General features: G+C 43.4%; 1 protein-coding gene across 5 annotated transcripts in view; it reads right to left on the minus strand.

Annotated features, from left to right (window-relative positions):
- Window positions 1–5,847: 5,847 nt before the first annotated feature.
- Window positions 5,848–21,361, minus strand: part of Myof (myoferlin) — a 148,681-nt gene continuing 133,167 nt past the window's right edge. For all 5 annotated transcript variants that reach the window (XM_048801765.1, XM_048801763.1, XM_048801762.1 and 2 more), the window contains 9 exons: window positions 20,462–20,601; window positions 18,006–18,094; window positions 17,823–17,918; window positions 15,444–15,585; window positions 12,785–12,884; window positions 10,397–10,587; window positions 8,460–8,569; window positions 7,925–8,072; window positions 5,848–6,396 (listed from right to left, as the gene is read on the minus strand). In XM_048801765.1, coding sequence (XP_048657722.1) covers window positions 6,358–6,396; window positions 7,925–8,072; window positions 8,460–8,569; window positions 10,397–10,587; window positions 12,785–12,884; window positions 15,444–15,585; window positions 17,823–17,918; window positions 18,006–18,094; window positions 20,462–20,601 — 1,055 coding nt within the window. In that variant the 3' untranslated portion in view covers window positions 5,848–6,357. The remainder of the gene's footprint in view (window positions 6,397–7,924; window positions 8,073–8,459; window positions 8,570–10,396; window positions 10,588–12,784; window positions 12,885–15,443; window positions 15,586–17,822; window positions 17,919–18,005; window positions 18,095–20,461; window positions 20,602–21,361) is intronic.

The raw sequence follows: 21,361 nt of genomic DNA on the forward strand, positions 1-21,361 counted from the left end.
TTTGGGATAGGGATGATTTGCATGCCTTTCTAAGGCTACAGTTCAAAGGCAGAACATGTCTGTCCCCTTGTGATCTATACTTGTTTAGCTGATCTTGTTCCCTAATAATGATGATAATGATAAAGATGAAAAGGGAAAGATCTCACCCCCACCCTAGAGCCAGAGCTCTACCACTGAGCTGCATCCCCAGCCCACAGGGTCTCCGGACATTGCTGAGACTGTCCTTGAACTTGTAATCCTCTTGCCTCAGCCTCAGGGTACCTGGGGTTATAGTTATGCACCATGGTGCCCTGCTTCCTTTGCATATTTTAAATCATTTTATCTTCACAATCTATGAAGCTTCTATGATGGTTATTATCCCAATTTTACATACAAGGAAACGGAGTTACAGAGAAGTATAACCATAAAACCATGTGGGGGCCGACAAGATCATTTAATTCGGGGCTTATTTTCACAAACGAGGGAATGGAGGCCCCCAGAGGAGATGCCCCAAGTCACAGGGTTACATCGTGACCAAGCTGGGGTGAGCTCACAGGCTTCCAGACGTCTGGAATCCCCTGACCCCCGCTCTTGCTGCTCTAAGACAGGATTCCATCAATTTATTTTGTTTATCCCGTTGACCCAGGTGAAACCTCATCTGAGAGGCTGCCGTGCTGCGTCGGAATCCAGCTGGATATTCCTGGTCCTCCTTCTGATAATTACCAGGGCAGGACTTTGCTGAAATATGATGGGAGAGGATTATAGGTTTGGCTGTAGGATTTTGTGAAAACACATGGAAGTAGCCCATTAATACTAGTCAAGGACTGAAAGAGCCTTTTTAAGAAGCTGAGATAAATTTTGGCAAAATTGGGTTACCCTGAGAAGCATTCGGTGTCATGTGAAGGAGTCTCTCTTAAAAAAAAAATCATTGTTTTTTGTTTTTTTTAAATTATATATTTGTTCAGTTGATTCAAATGGCAAAAACCTGGAGTCTGCATCTCCCATAAGCCCACACCCCTGGAGTATGAGTGAGCCTGGACACATGGCGGGCCTGCGTTTTTCATTATGTCCCCGACTAGTTAGGTTTTGCAGTTAGTCCGCGTTACACGTTTCTTTCGTGTTTTTGTTGAACTTCATGAACTCTGGCGTTTCATTTCATGGATGTATATCCAAGGGAAAAGTAGCCTGCCTTTGATCTGCCTCGGGACCTCATCATGTTTAACCTAAGCAAGATTAGGGAGTTTTCATTCAGCGCTGAACAAACACAGGACTGAGCTGCAGAGATGGCGGGTGCTTAATCTATTTACAACATCGACTCTGTTATGAACTCTTTCCACATCCAGCAGACCGTCAAAAGCATTCTCCCGACTGGAATTCCCATCTGCCTTCAGAAGCAGTGTGCATATGGCTCAGGGTACTGGATGTATCGGCCTCACCAAGGAATCTATTTAACAAGAAATATTTAAATCAGAGGGGTTTTAAGCTTTGAAATCACTCTCACTGGTGGTTCAGGCAAGTTGTACTTTGTGCTAGCTCCATCTGTGTCTCCCTGAACTGAACGGGCAGTTTCTGGAAAGTGCACGTACCTTCTAGTGTTTGTAATAACATCTGCTCCCCTCGTGAAACCAGTCAGCTCAGGTCCTTGAGCAAACAGCCCTCTGAGCCAGGGTGAACTTGGAGGGGCAAAGAGCTGCCACTGGGCCAGCACCTGGAAAACCAAACAGCTCGGCTCCCTTCTGCTCCAAAATAGATTTCAGAACTCCTTCTAGTTTTCAAATAGCTCTTTAAAGCAACATGAATGTCTAATTGTGACAGCCCTCCTTCCCTGCCCTGCCCTGCCGCCTTAAAATGAAGAACAAAACAAAATCAAGTGTTCGCCTGTCAGAATTTTCAGTTCCCCGTCACCCCATGGCATTGATGGAGATTTATTTTCCTAATGAAGGCTCCGACGTTAATGGTGACACTTGCTACCATCAGTTAGGACTAAATGTTATTTAATTCATAGTGAAGCAACAATCTGACTGGACTATGATTAGTTCCAGCTTTTAGCTATCATTTATAGGTCACCAGGCAGCTTGCAACCTCAATTGAGGGACCATTATCCTTTGACAAGATGAAGCTTTTTCTGGGGGAGAGGAGGGGGTGGAGGTGTATTCAGAAAGCCCAGCTCAATGTTCTGCATGGAAATATTTCATTCCTAATGAACTTTGCTGCTCTTTACTCAAAGGATAGACACTCATGGATTCCATTTAGGTAATAGTGAAGACAACGAAGGAAAAGACTCCTTTCAGCCATTCATTCGCCCACTCAGCAGCTGTTTCTTGAGTGAGACACTGTGGAGAGCCTATTGGCAGGGTTCCCTGGAAGGAAGGCTAAGATTCAGCCTGCACTTACTGGCATAGTCGTTCAAGGTTTTTGCTTTGTTTCATTTTTAATAGCCTTTATCTATTGTAATGTGTTGAAGCATCCATTCTGATTGGTCTGTGTCAGTGCCGTACCCATGGTGAAAAATTTCAAATGACATCCTGGCCTGGAACAGTGCTCTTTTGTGAAGTTACTTTTGCTCTAAAAAAATGCCAATTAAAAAAAATGCTGTCTCCCTTTCATCCTTAAGAGTGTCACCTAAATGAATGGTAAGCTGCAGATCTTCAGGTAAGGTCTAAGCACAATGATGGATGTTGTTAGAGAGTGGTAATATGGGTATAGGTACAATGCGACTTGAAAAGGCTGGAAGGATATGAATGCCTGGGGCATCACCTGTGGGTAGCTGGCCCTTCTTAACAAGAGCCAGAATGTCTTCCAGTCAGTCCCATATGGGTCTATTGGAACAGTCCAAAGTAACAAACAGGACATATACCTTCTGCTCCATTGGAACAATGACAGTGTCTGCTCCCACCGAACCCCCTGGGAACCTGCATAGCAGGGCCTGCAGTGGTAAAAGCTGACCATTTTATTTTTTTTTTCTGTTTTTGATATAGGGATTAAACTCGGGGTACTTAACCATTGAACAACATCCCCAGCCCTTTTAAAAAAAAAATTAAATTTTGAATCAGGGTCTCGCTAAGTTGCTTCCAGTCTTGCTAAATTGCTGAGGCTGGCTTCCAACCTTCAATCCTCCTGCTTCAGCCTCCAGAGCCTCTGGGATTGATTACAGGTGTGCACCACTGTGCCTGGCTAAGAGCTCTTTTCCTACCCCCTGAACTTGGGATCCTTCTTCCTTCCTTTGGGTCTTGGGAAGGTAGGAGACAGACTTTTATCTGGCTTTTGCTTTCCTCCAATCTAGTGATCCTGTTTCCTATTAAAGGTTCACCTGGTTAGAGGGGGAAAAAAAAAAAAAACCCCAAAAACCTGTTCTTAGTTCTGCTTTTGGAACAAAGACATCTGACTTTACGGAGTCTCATGTCACACCTAAAGCTACCTCATATTGAGCACCTCCTGACCTTCCATGTTGGTAAAGGCATTTTATGCAAGGGATTCCATTTAGTCTTCACCTCAATCGGTTGAGGTAGCATGATTTTGCTCATGTGCTGGATGAGTCTAAGGCGTGGCCCAGGAAGCAAAGCCAAGTCTGCTGCTCTGTGACGCCCTCGTGTGCAGATTTCACAAGCGTTACTTCTGTCCTCAAGGATCTTACATCAGTTGTAAAGATGAGTCATATCTTCACCAGGTGAAACAAAGGATAGCATTGTTTGTCCAACTTGAGTTCATAGTTTTATAGGAAAAAAAAGTGACTCTCCGATGTTGACTCACATTTATAATTTATTACCTAAATATGCAGAAATACAAATTTTGCATAAACTCTTTGTATCTCTACTATTTTGATGCATTTCTTTACACACATACACACATTTGTGTCCTTATTTAATGTAAATTTGTGTTTTCTTTTTTTATTGCTCATACACCAGCATTTTCCTATGCTAGTAACAAAACTAGAAAAAGTGGCCTGGTGTGGTGGCGCACGCCTGTAATCCCAGTGGCTCGGAAAGGCTGAGACAGGAGAATTGTAAGTTCAAAGCCAGCCTCAGCAACAGCGAGGTGCTAAGCAACTTATATTTAAATAAAATATAAAATAGGGCTGGGGAGGTGGCTCAGTGATGGAGTACCCCTGAGTTCAATCCCAAGGACCAAAAAAACAAACAAACAAACAAAAAAACCAAACAAACAAAACCACTAGAAAAAGTGATGTTTTTTCATTCTTGCACCAATGCATGTTATTTTTACCATATATTCGATCTTTCCCTGTGTACATGAACATTTTTATTCTTCATTTTGAGACAGGGTCTCACTAAGTTGCTCAGACTGGCCTTGAACTTGCAATCCTCCTGCCTCAATCTCCCAGATTGCTGGGAATACAGGCGTGCACTCTCACATCCAGTGTTTTTAAGGCTTTTAATATTCATATTTCTCCAGAAAGGCTAGACTATTTTGTCCACTTCTGAGTTTGAAGGATCACTTTGGAACCTAAGAAGTGTCAAGGAGAAGGTGATATTTGAATGGAACTGCAAAGAGGGCAGGAGTTCTGATGTGAAGTTAAGATATGAAGTTGAAGGTTATGCTCCATGCAGGTGGATGACATGAGCAGACTCATTGGAAGGAGGGTACAAAGTTCACGGGGCATGGCGAACATGCCCATTCAGTTAGGGCTGTGTCTTTTAATTTTTTGTTTGTTTGTTTTTTGTTTTGGTATTGTAATTGAACCCAGGGACACTTTACCACTGAGCTACATCCCCAGTCCTTTTCATTATTTATTTTGAGACAGGGTCTCGCCAAGTACCTGAGTGTCTTGTTAAATTGCTCAGGCTGGTCTCAAATTTGCAATCTTCTGACTCAGTCTTTGGGATTACACATGAGTATCCCTGTACCTGACTTTCAACATCTTTGTGACTGAACACGCTTTGCTAAGACTTTTGGCAGAATACTGAAGGGAATTAAAATATCAGAAATGTGGACTGGGGATGTGGCTCAGTGACAGAACACTTGCCTAACTTGCCTACCATACACGAAGCCCTGGGTTTGATTCTCCATATGGAAAAAAAAGTGTGACACCTTAGTAATAATGCCAACACAGTAGTCTTTGTAGTATCAGTTAGTCTAAAAGCATTATCGTTATCACACCATTTCTTGCTCCCCTCGGTCCTAGATTGCTGTTTAAATAGAACCATTTTCTGATCTCACCCTGGTCTCTTAATATGTCAATCAACAAACAATGTTCTCACAAGCATGCTGGATGTCTTTGGTGCTGGCAGGGAGTCACATTGTGCTGCTCCTGTCACTCATTATCTAAGCACCTCAATTCTATGTTTCTCTTAACCTTCCTCTAGGGAGACATTATTGTGATTAAGAGATGTTGAGAAGAAGAATCCGGAATATCTGGGTTCAAATCCCAGCTCTATCACTTATTGGTTGTGCGACCTTGGGCATGTTACTTAAACTCTTTGTGCTTCATTAAAAACAAAAACCAAAACAAAAAACTGGGCTGGGCATATAGCACAGTTGGTAGAGTGCTTGCTTTGCCTGCACAAGGCTCTGGGTTCAATCCCCAGCACCACAAAAAACAAAAACAATAACAACAACAAAAAGCAACTATAACATGGGTTTAATTATGTTTCCTAAGTTTGTAGGATTACCTTGAGGATCCAATTGAGTTAATAAACATCAACTTACAATGATGCTATGCCCTGATTAAGAACCTTTAATAAGTGTTAGATTTTATTATATATTATATTAGCCTCAGTTGGACCCACTGGCCAAAATTTTGCAGCACATTTTAAGGTCAAGTGGTGTGCCATGGCATTTGGTCCACTGAGACCACTGGGCTAGAAACTTCCTCCTTCCCAGCTTGGCCCACAGATAGAACAAACAACTATGTGTAAAAAGTGAAATAGTTTTATTTGCATTCATCATAGAGATTGAAGAGAGTCTCATGATGTTTATTCATACAAAATATCATAACAGTGGTTTGTGACATAAGGAAGAATTACTCTATTCTAGCTGTTTTTATAATGCAGTCTTTTTTCCTGATTACAGATAAGAAATCTATGATGTCAAGATATGAAAATTTTCAAATTCCATTCCAGCAATTTCCAAAACTTGAATCATGGAATGGAGGACACATAAATGGAACCAGCCACCTTGAAAAATACTCTTAAAAATAGGACTAAAACTTTAGAAAATATAACTTTTAATACTTTGAAAGGTAACAAGGTAAAATTGTTGCTCGTTGGCCTGACTTTCCAGGATTTAGTGTGGTCAAGTAGTGCAGGTTGCTGCTAGGCTGGAGCGTCTGCCACCAACCAAATCACATGCAGATTTGGTCTGTAAGTGGAGACAGGATTCCCTCGTTGCTGGAGGACTTGTGAGAAGTTGTCTTCACGTTTATTAAACATTTGGCTTTACGATTTTCATTGATAAATAGTTCTAGAAAGGAAATAGAAACAGCACATAAAAGAGTACGTTTGTATGTGTATATATTTATATGAAATGTTATATAGCTTTTATATACCTGAAATGTTAAATAAAATTTAAAAACACATTTAAGTTAAGATCTCTCAGTCCTGGCACTATTCACATTTAGGACCAGATGGCTCTTTGCAGTGGGACTTATTGTGCCCTGCAAGACGTTCAGCAGCATCCCTGGCCTCTCCATACTAAATGCCAGAAAATCCCCTCAATTATGACAACCAAAGTGGTTCCAGAGCTTGCCAAATGTCTTCTGAGGGAACAACACCCTACCCCCAGTTGAGAACCACTGGTCTACGTCCATAGAATATAAGTCAGGAAAAAGATGGACTGGACTTTCTACAACTGGCAAATGGAAGTATTATATGGGGGCAATGAAAACATAAAGCTGCTACTGGACTGGAGCATAGCTCAAGGTAGAGGGGGTGCCTGGCATGTGTAGAGCCCTGGGTTTGATCCCCAACACTGAAACAAACAGTCCTACTGTGCCTGTAGGACTATGTAACTAAACACAAAATCATGTGTAATGTGATTAATATGAACTGGAGCAAGAGTTTTTGAATCTCTTCTCGGCTATCAGGGCCTCGTACCTTGCTGCTCTCCTTGATTTCCTCTGCCTGGACCATTCCTTCACCATTCACCAAACTGAGTTTAAAATGCCACTCTCCTCCCCCTTGATGAAAATGTCCTCAGCAATGGGCTCCTTGTGGTCATTTGCTCAATAACAGCTTGCTTCCCACAGGAATGAACTTGATCATATGCCTAGTAGATCCCAGGCTATAGAGTGCTCATGGGCAGAAATCATGCCTTGGTTACCTTTACATCCTAACTCTTAGGCTACAGTAGATGCTCAATAATTCCCTGAGTGGAGGAATGAAGGTGCAACTTCTATGCACATGGCTAACTCTTGTACCATTTTTCACTAGGGTGATTATGTGAAATTTAAGGAGAGCTTATATGTGACATGGGCTTTAGAGAATGAGATTTGGATAGACAAACTGGGAAAAGGGATCCAGATAGGTAAGTGCAATAAATATTTGGGGTCAACTATGTAGCTGGATAGAGTATGGGGTTTGTAGGGACCTTAATAAGTCAGGATTGGGGATCCTCAAATACCAGGGCAAGGAGTTAGGGTGCAGGGTGGTTTAGAACAATAAAGCTTGAAGGTAGGAAGGTTAGCTGGAAACACTGCCCAGGTGCCAGATAAACGCGATATGAAGTCCCAAGTGCTTCCTCCTCCAATTCCCAGTCAATGTCCTCCTGCCCTCAAGACCATAAAGTTCTGTATGTGATTTGTGAAGCCCTGAAAATGCAATTCCAGTCACTGGACACTTCACAGTAGATTTTCCAGAAGCAGAAGCGTCCCATCACTAGAACTGCTCAGGGGCCCATTGTTCTAAGCAGTGGTCCAGGCAAACACAGAGTCAGATGCCCAGGCCCAGTCCACCCCCACACAGAGCCGAGACAAGAGGTCCGGGCCTCCTACCGGCAAGGAGTACAGGAGCACAGCCAGGAAGAGCAGCAGGATGAGCAGGATGAGCAGGCCGATGATGACCCACTTAAACCGGCGCCACACGATGAACCGCATGGTCTTGCAAGGGTTTGTGAACCAGAGGAAGGAGGTCTCGGGTCGGCTGAAATGCAGAAATATAGTATCACCCACCCAATTCGGGAGGGACTGATTTGCCTCAGAGCATAACACAGTTTCAGGAATAACTCAGAACCTTTATAAAGCCAGGAAAAGATGCTATTCTCTGTAGTTGTCTGAGAAAGGCTCAGGGACCCTGTACGGCCACCTAACATGCTGAGGACACCGAGCTTTGGTTTGTGGGGAAGGAGAACAGTTAAAATGCAGCCAGATTGCCCACCTCTCTGCACTCCCCTCCCCCCACTCCAAGGCCCACTTTCAAGTACAGAATTAGGACAACAGCTAATCTATTCCATTCAGAATTAGAAGGGGGGCTTTCAAACCACAGGTGTTTGGGGATCAGACAACCAGGAGAACAAAGAGGGCCTCTCACTTGGGTGGGTCCAGCTTGGGGTTCATGTTGGGTTCATCCCGTCCCTTCCCAGCTGGCCTCTCGTCTGCCTCCTTCTCGTTGAGGACCTCCAATGTCATCTCGACTTTCCCCTTCAGTAAAGCAGAACAGGGTAAACACATGACATCACGTTTCTCAAATATTTTCATTTCAACCCAAGGAGTATTCCCCAAGTAAAGATTTTTATTCTTGTAAAACAATCCTTAGATTGCCTTCAATTTTCCTCAAGAGAGTTCTTCACATTTCCTCTTCCATGTGTGTTTCTGAACTGACTTGGTGTGGGAAACTGAGAGGACACACTGCTCTCTCTCTTCTCTGCTTCTTGTTCTGTGTGTCCCTGACATTACAGCATTCCACATCAATCTCGCCGTCTCACATACCTTCCTTTGTAACTTTACATGGACCCAGACTTAATGAGGCACTGCTAAAAACAATAGTTAACACATATGGAGCATTAACTATGGGCTCCAAGGAACCAGGGCCATGTCTCCCCACACTTGGCATTGTAGACCTACTGTGTGCAGTAGTGCTGGAACTTAGTAGGTACTTAATGTGCATTAGTCAAATCAGTCAATGGATGGGTGGATGAATGAATGCTGCCTCCCTGATGACAAGGTTCCTGAGGGATGCCCGGGCTCCATCTAAGTTTTCTATATGGATAATCTTATGTGATGCTCAAGGAGGACCTTGAGGTTGTCAGAGGTCTAGAAACATGTCCACTTTTATATCATGTTTTAACTAAGATTGTAACAGACTTTCCAGGACCTCAGAAAGCCCAGTTGGGGCTAAGTTCATGAGAACTTGAGAAGTGCTGACCCTGATACCCACTTAGGCAGAGGCACTCAGATGGCTACTTTGTGTATGGGCTGGAAGAAGCTGGGGCACCTTGCCTGAGCTTGCCCAGCTTATATTTGGATCTATAAAATGGAGATGATGTTTACTTCACAAGGTTGTCAGCAGAATTCAAAAAGACTATATGCAAACAAATCTATAGTGACAGAAAGCAACCAACTGCAGAGGACACAGAACTCTTTGTGGGTGATGGAAGGTTCTGGCTCTTGGTGATAGTGGTGGTTTAATGGGTGCCTACATGTGCCCGAACTCACCAAATTGTGTACTCTGAATGAGGGAAGTTTATTTTGTGAGAACCATATACCAAAATTGTTTTTAAAAAGAAGATTATGAATGTAAGGCCCTTAGCATGTTACCTGGTTCATAATTAACGATCACAGATGTTAGATACAACAAATGAGCTAGTCTTTTGTGACCGAGCATGATAATTTGCCGTACTGCCTCTGTGGGGTGTGTGTGTACGAGTATGTTACTGAGGAGTGAATCCAGGGGCTCCCTACCACTGAGCTACATCCCAGATCTTTTCATTTTCTTAAAATTTTGAGACACAGACTCATGCTGAGTGGCCAAACTGTCTTTAAACTCACGATTAACTGCTTCAGCCTCCCTAAGTAGCTGAGATTATAGGCGTGTGCCACTGTGCCTGGCTCAAAATATATCTTGAATTCCCCAAACATGCTTATAAGTTATGGCCTTCTTACTCAGTACTCCTTACTTTTCTAACTTTTTTTTTTTTTTTTTTTAATGAGAGAAGTTCAAATTTGAAGATTCTTTTTCTGTACTGAGTAGTCATGGAAGCTCAGCATAAATTAACCTTCCCTGGTGAAGGCGTGTCCCAAAGAATTACAGTGCAACTACTTAGACTCCTACTGTTTGGATCATTTCAACCTCTTCACCTCCCCCCTGCAAACACATATTCATAGCGTCTCCCACCTTTTCTTATAATCCCAGGTACAAACATTTTAACCAATTTAACACTGCCCTATCTAACCTGGAGTATATCTACTGATAAAGAGCAAAACCTAAATGATAAAAGGAATAAACAGTCCCAACCAGGAAATACATACAGCCATCACCCGGGAGCCATCTTTATCTGCGTAGCATGGCCACCATCCTCTCATGGACTTCTGTTCAAAGAGCGAGGCGGTCTTAGCTTTTAGGGGGTTCATGGTTTTGAGGTCCGGAATCATGTCCAAATTGCATTTCTCTGATGATTTTGCTGGAATGATCGTGTGATGCAAATCAAGTTCCAGGAAACCTAGCCAAGGAAACAACGTGAAGTCCAAATGAGCTTCAAGAGGATCAGCCATTGTTCACAAGTGAACAGAACGTTCTTGTCAGAGGAGAAGCAGACAGTGATTCTGAACAGGTGATGGGTGAGTTAGAGAAAGAGACAGCGGAAGACTTTTAAATTCTTTCCAGATAGGATGGAAAATGGCAGAAGAAATAACTGTCCCCTGCTCAGCCTCTCACAGAGGACTACATGTTTTCTTTCTCCAAGACATGAGCATAAACAGAGTTCTTCTATAAATTCAAAGCAATTAAACATCAATAGACAAAAATCTCCACTGAACTCACAGCCCTTGTATTTGAAATGTACTCATTTTAGTTCTGAGCTGCCCTGAACAGGGAGGTCACTTGGCTGTGGGTAAAGACAACGGGTACTTGGAACATGGGAAGCTCCACGGAACATTCACGTTCAAGTTTCTCCTGACCTCAGAAAGGGGAGCTTGAAGGAACATAACTCAACAGAAAATCCTCACCAGGAACTGAGAATCCTGGCCAGGACTGGGGTGTCTGGAGAAGCACACTTCTATGATGGGGTGGCATTAACTCTTTCATACCACTGTGGCAATGGGTGAAAAGTGTCTTTTGGGTTTGGGGACTCCTGAGAGCCCTTTTCTTAAGAAAATGGAGTCTGTGATGTAGGGTCAACTCCACAGTAATAGAACAAGAGTCCGAGGAGTCTGGTCAGGAGGGGCGGCAATAGGGAGGTTGTGGTAGATCCACTTTAAACTGCCAGGCTCAGACACTGCCCTTCTGTGTATCATGGGCCTCCAGGCCACAGCTGACCTCGCTCAGCTTCTTCTGAGCTTATGCCTGCTCATGTTAGTCTCTGCTTTTGGTGACTGGCTTGCTAGCCATTTTGAAATAGTCATTCCCCTAATTTGTCATCAGACTGCTTCATTTAAACTCTAGGAGGAAATCCTCTATTATTCTGGAGTGTTCCATCCATATGCTCTTATAACATACTTCTATACTCATTTATTTGTTCTACTCTTTAAAAAATTTTTTATATATATATTCGAACCCAGTGCCTCATGTGTGCGAGGCAAGTGCCTTATCACTGAGCCCAAACCCCAGCCCTGTTCTACTCTTAATAACCACTCAGTTAAAATAATTTTATTGGGTGCTGTGATGGGTCAAGGGAGGAGTAAGATATAGCTATTGGGGGACATTTCTCTGCTAGGAAGAGCCCCTTGGGGCAGGATGGAAGGAGGGAGGCTAGTTAGGGGCTACTGCAACGGTCAGCCAAGAGAAGATGAACTGGCAAGTGGAAAGCAGACAGAAATAAGAAAAGAACTGTGCATGATAAGGCGGATTACATTGCAAGGACTGAGTGGTGGCCAGGTCCTGGGGAAAAGAGGAGTCACAGAGGACCCAGTGCTTCCACTGGGTGGCTGGGAAAGGGAGGGGCCCCGGGATGAGATGATTTCATGGGGAGAGTGGATCTGAGGTCAGGGAAGAAATGCCCAGTTTGATTTCAGTTATGGTAAATTTTAGGGGACAGACAAGTACAAGGTGAATGGATGAATTGGGAATAATCGTTGTGATGGTTTCTTAGGACTATATGAGGCACTAAGACAGGTCAGGCTACACACCCCCTGGGGCAGGGGCCATAATCTGCTGAAAGCTGAAGGGCAGAACTCCACCCTTAACTAAGGTGAGAAGGCATAAATCACTGGAGTGGGGAGGGTGGCTGGAAAAGAGCCCTGGCCGCTTCAGGGAAGGCTGCGTTTTAAAGGGTGGAAGGAAGACAGAGCCAAGAAGGGAGGGCATTGAGTGGGGCCTGTGACTAGTGCCTTCAGCCACAGAGGAGATGTCCGAGGGCAAAGCAGTGGTGGGAAGGTCAGCAAGCAGCAGGGTGAGGTTGTGGGACTGTGGCATCCCTCCCTCCCCTCACCCCAATAAACAGACTTGAGTCTTCCAGGGGAGACAGGAGCTGGTGTGAGCCCCTCCATTGCAGCCCCTTGAGGGTGGGCAGGGCCCATGGAAAGGGTGACACTCCCCATCAGGCCACACTGCCCAGAGGACATCCAGGCAGTGGACATACCCCCCATCCCTCTCCCATTACTGACCAGCAGTAGAGATTTAAGCAATTCAAGCTTTAATTTATTTCACTAATGCCAAGTTTCTTAGAATTATTCAATTCTAAGTAAGTAAGTAAGCCATACCCAAGTAGTCGTCCAGTGAAAACTTGTCATTGTCCCATATCTGAATGATCAGCCTGGGTGGGACTCTAAACTCTGTTTGGTCAATGCTCCAGAAATGCTCCTAAAATGACAAGAGACACAGACAAACCTGAATGATAGTGATTAGCGGGATCTGAAACCCTCCCCTTTGGCCCCTGGATGCAGCATTAAGGCATGGGGTCTTTATCTCCTTGCCCTCCCCAACACCCCTTCCCGTTGGCCCCATTCTTCCACTTCATATCAGCCTCCCCAGAAAGTCTCAAGGCCACCAACTGAGTGACAAAAAGGATGTCCCAGGCAATTCCCCAAAGCAGATTGTCTGCCATGTTTTTATCAGTGTGACTTCCTACTGCCACCCCAGGGGTTGGGAAGAAATTGATCTCCTTCCTGAAAGTCACTATGGCCTGCTCAGGTTATTCTCCCAAAGCCAGATGTTCTAGGCCAGCCCACAGCAGCACCTACTGCGGTGTTCCCTTTGTGCAGCCATCTCCCACCCACCCTATTATACCTGATGTTAGAGCGTATTCTCAGTTAACATGCAGTGGGGACTGGGGCCCATATTCTACTCTCTTATCAGTACAGATTTAAAACATTCAAAGCAGGGTGCAGTGGCATACACCTGTAATCCCAGCTATTGGGGAGGCTGAGGCAGGAGGATCACAAGTTCAAGGACAGGCTCAAATTTAATGAGGCCCTAAGCAACTTAGTGAGACCCTGTCTCAAAAAATAAAAAGGGGTGGAGATGTAACTCAGTGGTAAAATACTTCTACATTCAATCCCTAGTAACACACACACACACACACACACACACAGTCCTAACATTTTTGGGTTTTGAAAAATATTTCTGGCTTTTACATGCTTGTAGTCACCTAAGACCCTCAGATCTCTCACACTGAAAGTTCGGAGGGAGGACTAGGAAAGGGTCTCTAAGTTCTCAACTGTGATCCCTGCTTCTGCTCAGACAATATTAATCAAGAATAACACCTCCACAGCCCAGTTATGACTAAGTTCCTCTGGCCCTGATGGACTGGAATACACCCAATGTTTTGGGAATTTTAACGAAGATCGTTGGGTTGTATCCTGTTTTTCCTATTCCTGGAATGTTCTCCTTTGCAGAGCTGAGAGGGCCTGGCTCTGAGGGACTGGGAACCCTCTCTGCTACTGTCCTTTGATCCTCCTGATTGTCCTGTAGGGTTATGCTTCAAGTACCACTCAGGGTACGGAAGGTCCAACTCTAGATGTGGGCAAAAATTAAGTTGACCTAAGGGCATTGCCTGACTCAGATGCCATCCCCTGCCATTCTGCCTAATCATTTGAAAGTATATGTGATTCAATCTCATATTGAGCCTCTGTGCCTCTAGAAAGTCCCCTCGGAAGACATCCATCCCACCAGGCACAGAAAAAGTGCTCACGATAGCATCAGTACTGAGTAGGACCAGCACTGAGTAGAGCCTGACCCAATGGGGCACAGGCAGAGGACAGGGTTTGTTTTTGGTGTGTGTGATCCTGGGAATTGAACCCAGGGACTCATGTGTACTAGGCCAGCACTTTACCTCTGAGCTACATTACATCCTCAGCCCAGCAGGTGTGTTTTGATAGAGTGTGGTGCCATGGATATAGGAGGAAGGAATGGGTCAGGGAACATTTGCTACTGTCCGTCCAGCTTTCAGGCCCCACTATTGGATGAAAGCACGTCCTTCCCCAATGGATTCAATCTGGACTCCATGGCTAACTTCAAGCTTGGCCAATCAGAGCACAGACTCACAAGGGCACATGATCTCAGATAGGCATAGACAACAAGGCCCAGTTCCAGAATGCTGGCTGGTTCCTTGGGGACTCTTCTTCTCTTTCTGCTGAGGTTTTCTGAGAGGACAGGATGTGAGCTGGGGCTACTGGTTGCCCTCTTGCCTCCACCAGGGAAAAGCCTGCGTGAAGTGAGGCCCACAGAGGAAGGCAGAGCAGAGGGCAGGGAGTGTGGGACCAATGTCTAAAGACATCTCTTCAACGTGGGATCCAGATGTGCCTAAAGCCAGCCAACACGGGAATTTTTAGGAATGTGAACCAATAAATCACTTTTTAGGTCTAAGCCTAAAAAGTGAGTTGAGTCCTGTAACTGAAATTCTTACTAATTAAGACACAAGGACCCTGAGCCTTCCCGGAAGTGCTTCTGAAGGAGGTGAGGCAGATACTGAAGCTTAATAAGGAGGATTAAAAGGGGCATTTAATATTTGGTCTCTGATTAATTCTGCCTGTCATGAGGAAAGATCATTTTCCCCATGACATAAAAAGCACTCATGGGTTGTTGTATGTTCTGATGAAGGACTCTTTTTTCTATCCTTTATCTTTTGCCCTATGAAATATATCAGGGGGAAGAAAGTTGTTTAATAGGGGGTTGTCAAATGGGCACACAAACCTCCAGTTAAATTCCCATGTACTTCCTAATCACACAAATACCTGTCAGTAGTGTGACCTTGGGCAAGGGCAAGTAGCTATACCTCTGTGGGTCTCAGATTCCCCATCTGTACCAAGAGGGAGCTGGACTCAGTGACCTCCAAAGTCCTGACCAGCTTGGACCTTCCCTGAATATTTGAGCTACGGAAGACCCATGAATCCACTTTCATTGGCCTATTTCAGAGCTCACTTTTTTAGCAACAATACAGAGTTGTTCGGCGGGGAGGTAGTCAAACGGGAACACAAATCTCCAGTTAAAATTTCCTTCACCATCCAAGGACCGGTAATGGACATCTGTTTTCTGTTTGTTTTCTTCACTGCCAGGAATCCAGCTGAAAAGCAGAGGCAAACAGACTTAGCTTGATGTGACTGACAAGTAATCTAGCCGCAAAATTGTGCAGTGATTAGGGGCGCGAAGAGCAAGAGAATTAATGCACTTTTCTTGGGCAGGTTCCAGTTATCGATGGAGCCGGGGGTGATTTATGAAGGGGAGGCTCTCTATTGCATCCAACACAGGTTGGAGCCAAATAAAATATAATTCCTCTAAAACCAAAGCAGGAAACCCTTTAGACTTCAGTTAATAGGGCTAAGGTGAAGTTTTCTGGAAAATATCAACAATGTAGCTTCTATTTCGGGTATACTGAAGCTTGCTGGTTATGATTTTTTGTCTTCACAACCATGACTCATTAGCGTCTGTCATCACTGCTGATAGGCTCAATGAATATGAGTTAGCTCAAAATGTTAGCATTTCCTTTCCCATATCTTACTTAAGCAATCCAAAAAAAAAAAAAAAAAAAAAANCTTCCACCAAAGAACCTATTCTTCTTCCTCTCTCCCCTCCTCCCCCTCACTTGTATAGTCTCAAGAAAATGACAAAGTGAAAGTGGAAGACAGACTATTATGTCAAGCAAAATAAGTAAAAATAGGAAGGTGGGGGGAGGGGAGGCTAGAAAGTGACATTATATTGTGTGCATGTATGAATAGATAACAACAATCCCATCATTATATACAACTCTAATTGTATGTATTGGCGTGCATGCATTATAGCTTTGCATATAATACCCGAATGTATGTAGTGCTAGGCATGGTATTTATGCATGGGTCATTTTTTTCTATATAGTATTTAGAATCCCCTCCCCATCTCTTTTTTCTTTCTCTCAAGTGCTAAAGATCAAATCCAAGACCTTGAGCATGCTAGGCAAGTCCTATACCACTGAGCTATACTCCTAGCCTTAGCATTTAGATTTTAATTCCAAATTTTACATGGTACTTTAAGTTGAGCTTTACTCTTTGCTTAGAGGAATTTTCCTTCAATCCAGTATTACTTGAATTTGTTTTCTTGACTTGAAAAAAAAGTAATGCTTATGATAGTCAAATGAATTTGCATATATATAATTAGCTGGGATTAGTTTTCCTCGGGGAATGGTAATGAGATCTTGAAATGAGAAAGAATAATGAAGAACTTGATGAAACATTCCCTGTTTACACTGAACCTAAATAATAATTATCATGTCTTGAACTAAGTTTTGATTGAAGGTCACTTGGGATCATAAGTGAAACTTTGTTCTCACTTTATGAATACATTACATTTCAAGAAGTCTTATCTTTTACATAGCAAAGAACCAAACTCGGTGCATGTGGAATAATAGCAATAATTGTAGCTAACACCCACGTAGTGCACACCATCTGCCAGATACCATCCTGAATGTTTTGAGTAACTGATTCTTCTGGATAGCCCAAGGAAGCAGGCATTACCATTATCTCCATTCTATGCATGAAGGACAGTGAGTTTATGAGCTTGCCCAGCTAGCAGGGAAAGTACCTGGATTTCAACCCAGATATTTTGACTCCAAAGTCTGACTTCTTAATCACAATGCTGTATTGCACTCAACATCTCTGATCAAGGCATAACAAGAAAGTAACATCAATATGGACTGTTTGAAAATGAATATACAAGCAAGAGAGTAGCAAACAACTGGGCTGGGGACATAGCTCAGTTGGTAGAGTGCTTGCTTTGCATGCACAAGGCCCTGGGTTCAATCCACACACATACACCACATACATACACACACAAAAGGAGGGTAATGAACAACTATGCATTTTATGCACTGGATGCACTCAGGAAATGATTTTCTTAAAAAATATGCCAGTATTTCCTCATTTTCCTGACATTTGGTTGCTGGTAATAAAATATAGAGAAAAACAAATTTTGAAAACTTTACTTATTTTCTGAGGCTAGTTATCCAAAGTGTCAAAGAGGACTAAAATATCTCAGAAATAACAAATTTGCTTAATAAACTGAAGAAAATCTACTTTGAGAAATGATGGAGTGAATATCAGTTTTTAGAGTCATTAGCTATTCCTGCTCATAAACAAGGTCTATATAATTTTATCTTTGATTTCTTCTCCTTCTCCCACCTGTGTTTTCCTAGAGTTTTCTAAGCAGAGGGAATTAATAAGATAAAATAGCTTCAGGTAGCCAAGAATCTTAGAGTGGGCTTCTAATGAAGTAGGCATCCAATGAAGGAGGACACCTGTTTTGTTCCAAGGTTCCTGCATGCCACCTCACCCTTTGACGTAGATGTCACTCATTTCCTCTCCGGTGATGCTCTTCTCATCCAAGATAACATCCTTGGTGTTCCAAATGATCACACGCAGGTAGTATCTGCAAGGAGCACATTTTTCAATTACTTTTCTTCCGGTTCTGGACTAAACCCTAAGTCCAAGGCAGCAGAATCTCGAGATTACTTACTTCTTGGCTTTCCGGGGTGTGATGTTGAAAGGAGGGCCTGGTGGTCCCAAACTTTTGGGGAAAACATCCACCCACATCTGAAGTTTGCCCTAAACCATCCAAAAATGAAAAGAAGACGGAAGTTGTAAGTGGTACAATCATAATCATCTGTCATATTTCTTAAGTTAAACTAGTGCTTCAAGTTTACTAATCTGTTAGTCCAGATGGGCAGCAACAAGAGGAAGAGAGCCAGCCAAGATTAATCTTATATCTGCATTGTTATTTAGGCCACCCACTTTCCATTCTCACCAGGGGGCTCTGATGGCTGCACAAGCTCATTTGTATCATAGTTTGAGTTTTTCCTGGTTAGTAAAATGAGGGACTTTCCATCACTTACCCAACACCACACCCATTAAAGTGAGCACGTGAGCACACACACACACACACATCCCTTCTCACAACAATTTAAAACTGAGTCCTTCACCCTCTCACAATTCTCCAGCTGTCACTCTATGCATCACCACAATACCTCTTGATATTTGTCTCAGTTTTGTGATACTCAAGGGATTCTCCACTTACCTCAAGATACAAAATTATAATAATATAAATGTAAATGAAAAAAAAAAACCCAAAACTTACAATAAGGCTCTTTCAAAGGTGGGACTCAAACAATGACAAGAGTGTTACTGTTCCCCAAAGGTGGTGGTTCCCAGACACTGGCTTATCAAAGCCCCCGCTTGGTAAGAGGCTCATGGAGGAAGGGTGAAGGCCTGTTCTGACACTTGTGCTGCCATCTTGGCGAGACCCTGCTCAACTCTCTTGACTGCCGCAGACTGGGCCTATTCATCTGACTGGAATGTTCTTCCAGACAGGCTGGGAATGCCATTTAAAACTATATCAACCATACAAACCAATTTATAGTCTCCAAAGTATTTTGGATGTTCTGTAGACTCTACTTTCCGACAAAAACAGACTGGTCTTCCAGAAGGTTGCCAAGGAAACCACTAGATTGGCTTCCTAATGCATTATGATCAAAATGAATTACCTGGAGCTCTTGAAAGGAGATACATTTTACTATGAGCCTGATTCTCTTCCAACTAAGGTCTAGGGCTCAGGGCTCTACAATACATCAGACATGTTGCAGAACATGAGGCGTCCAGGTGTCCTGTAAGACCTAGCCAGTCTGTGTCTAATGCTGTAGGCAGAAATGATAGTGGGTTGGGGGATTCCAAGGGAGAAATCTTCCTCACTTTGTCATTTCTTTTTTCCCCCTACATTTTTTTTATTGTTGCATTAGAGTTGTATATAATGATGGGATTGTTGTTATCTATTCATACATGCACACAATATAATGTCACTTTCTAGCCTCCCCTCCCCCCACCTTCCTATTTTTACTTATTTTGCTTGACATAATAGTCTGTCTTCCACTTTCACTTTGTCATTTTCTTGAGACTATACAAGTGAGGGGGAGGAGGGGAGAGAGGAAGAAGAATAGGTTCTTTGGTGGAAGGAAAAAGAATAAGAAATGGAAAAAAAAATGAAAATGTGGCACAAAATGAAAGCAAGAGGCAAGTGACAAAATGACCTAGTAAATACAGCCAATTGTGCCCACTCCTCAGTGATGATCTTGTCCCTAGTCCTGCAGTAGGTTTAACAGTATGTGCATCCAGTAGATTGACATTTCTTGTAATGGGATCTCCTAGCCACCTGCATCAGAATCTGTCATGCAACTTGTGAAAATTCAGATTCCTGGCCTTAACCCAGACTCACTGGATCCAAATATCTGCAGAAATGGCCTAGAAATATTCATTATGAAACATTTCCACTTAGATTATTTTGGCATTGTTCAAGCCTTGCTTTGAGTCTCTGGAAGTTCTCCCCATGTTCTGGGAGCTGACTTGCCCTCATCCCCATGCACATGGTCCCTGTGACCTGCCATCTGGTGTCCTATGGGACTGCTTCCCTGACTCTTTCTTTTCTGGGGAAAGGGAGCTGGGATTCCCTGACTCTTTAGTCTCAAATGGTAACTTCTCCCCAGGCCTGATGTAGCTCAGTCATTTTCTCAGAACCTGCTCTCCTGGCTACAGCTGAGTGGTCCTTTGGTGGACAATTGGGCCAGGTTGGGACAGCCAGTCCCTATACATTTGGAACCAGATGAGGCTACAACACAAAAATACTCAGGAACTATCTGTAATATTTAAACTCACAGGAAGGTCACCACAGCAGAAAAGGAGATTAAATAGATTCACAGAGACAGGGACAAGAGGGAGAGTCCAGATCAAGTTTGTTCTGAGTCACAGACAATCTCCATTAACATTTAGTGAGTTCCCTGAAGATTTGTACAATACATTCCCCTTTGGGATGAAATTAATTTGACTGTCATTTCTACTTCTCGTGTATCTACAAGTATTCAATCATGATACAAGAGGTAAATCTGTGTTAGCCGTTGCATTAGGATGCTGAGGCTTCTCCTTCACCTGGGAAATGTTGGGTTGGAAGGTGCTGTGCAAAGTCCTTGTTTCCACATGTTCTGGGACCAGCCCCTGAGTCCTGAGGATGTGAAGGGCAAGGCGCTCTTCAGGGGCCCCAAGGTGCTGGTGCAGGATTTTGTTGACTTCTGGAATGGAAAGTGGCATTGAAACAGAGATAGGTATTTGGGACGGTTAGTAAGAATGACCTGAGCTGCTCACAGCATTTCACCCCAGACTTTGCAACAACGGACAGGCACTGCCAATGTGTCAACTTTGACTTGCAGGAATAGTGGATAAAGAAAGCTCTTCACTAGGGGCTCTGCCTCTCTCAGGCTTACACTCAACTTGCTCACACTCACATGCTGGACTCCCAAGGGACAAAGGGACCAAAACACACCCAGGATGGCAAGAGCAGTCTGTATTTACTTTTGCAGCACAGGCTGATAGCCAGGTTCCCAACCCCCCTTGCAGTCAGATGTGGCCACACAATCAAATTCAACTAGAATGTAACATGGGTGGAAGTGACGTGTATATCACCTCTGGACCTGGCCCATAAATATCTGTCATGTAGGATCTTCTGTATGCCTTTCTATTTTGGATATGGAGGGGGACAGCCACCTTAGATGCCTTTGCTGAAGAATGGCAGAGCTATAAAATGGAAAGACCTTGAGTCCATGAAATACTGCTTGGGAGAAGGCCATCCACCTGTGGAAATGCTTAGTTTGAATTAGTGAGAAATAAACTTTTAATGTGTTAAGCCCCTGAAATTTTGGAGTTCAATTTTTAGTGCTTCTAGCATCACTGTAGCATTCTAAAAACATGGCCCCAAATTCTTGGACAAGTTTCCCAGCCAGAGGTGGGTTCTGTATACTTACCTTTTGAATCTGAAGACATAGTGAAACACTA

Source organism: Marmota marmota, unplaced genomic scaffold, assembly GCF_001458135.2.
Source record: "Marmota marmota marmota unplaced genomic scaffold, marMar, whole genome shotgun sequence".
NCBI classification, from domain to species: domain Eukaryota; kingdom Metazoa; phylum Chordata; class Mammalia; order Rodentia; family Sciuridae; genus Marmota; species Marmota marmota.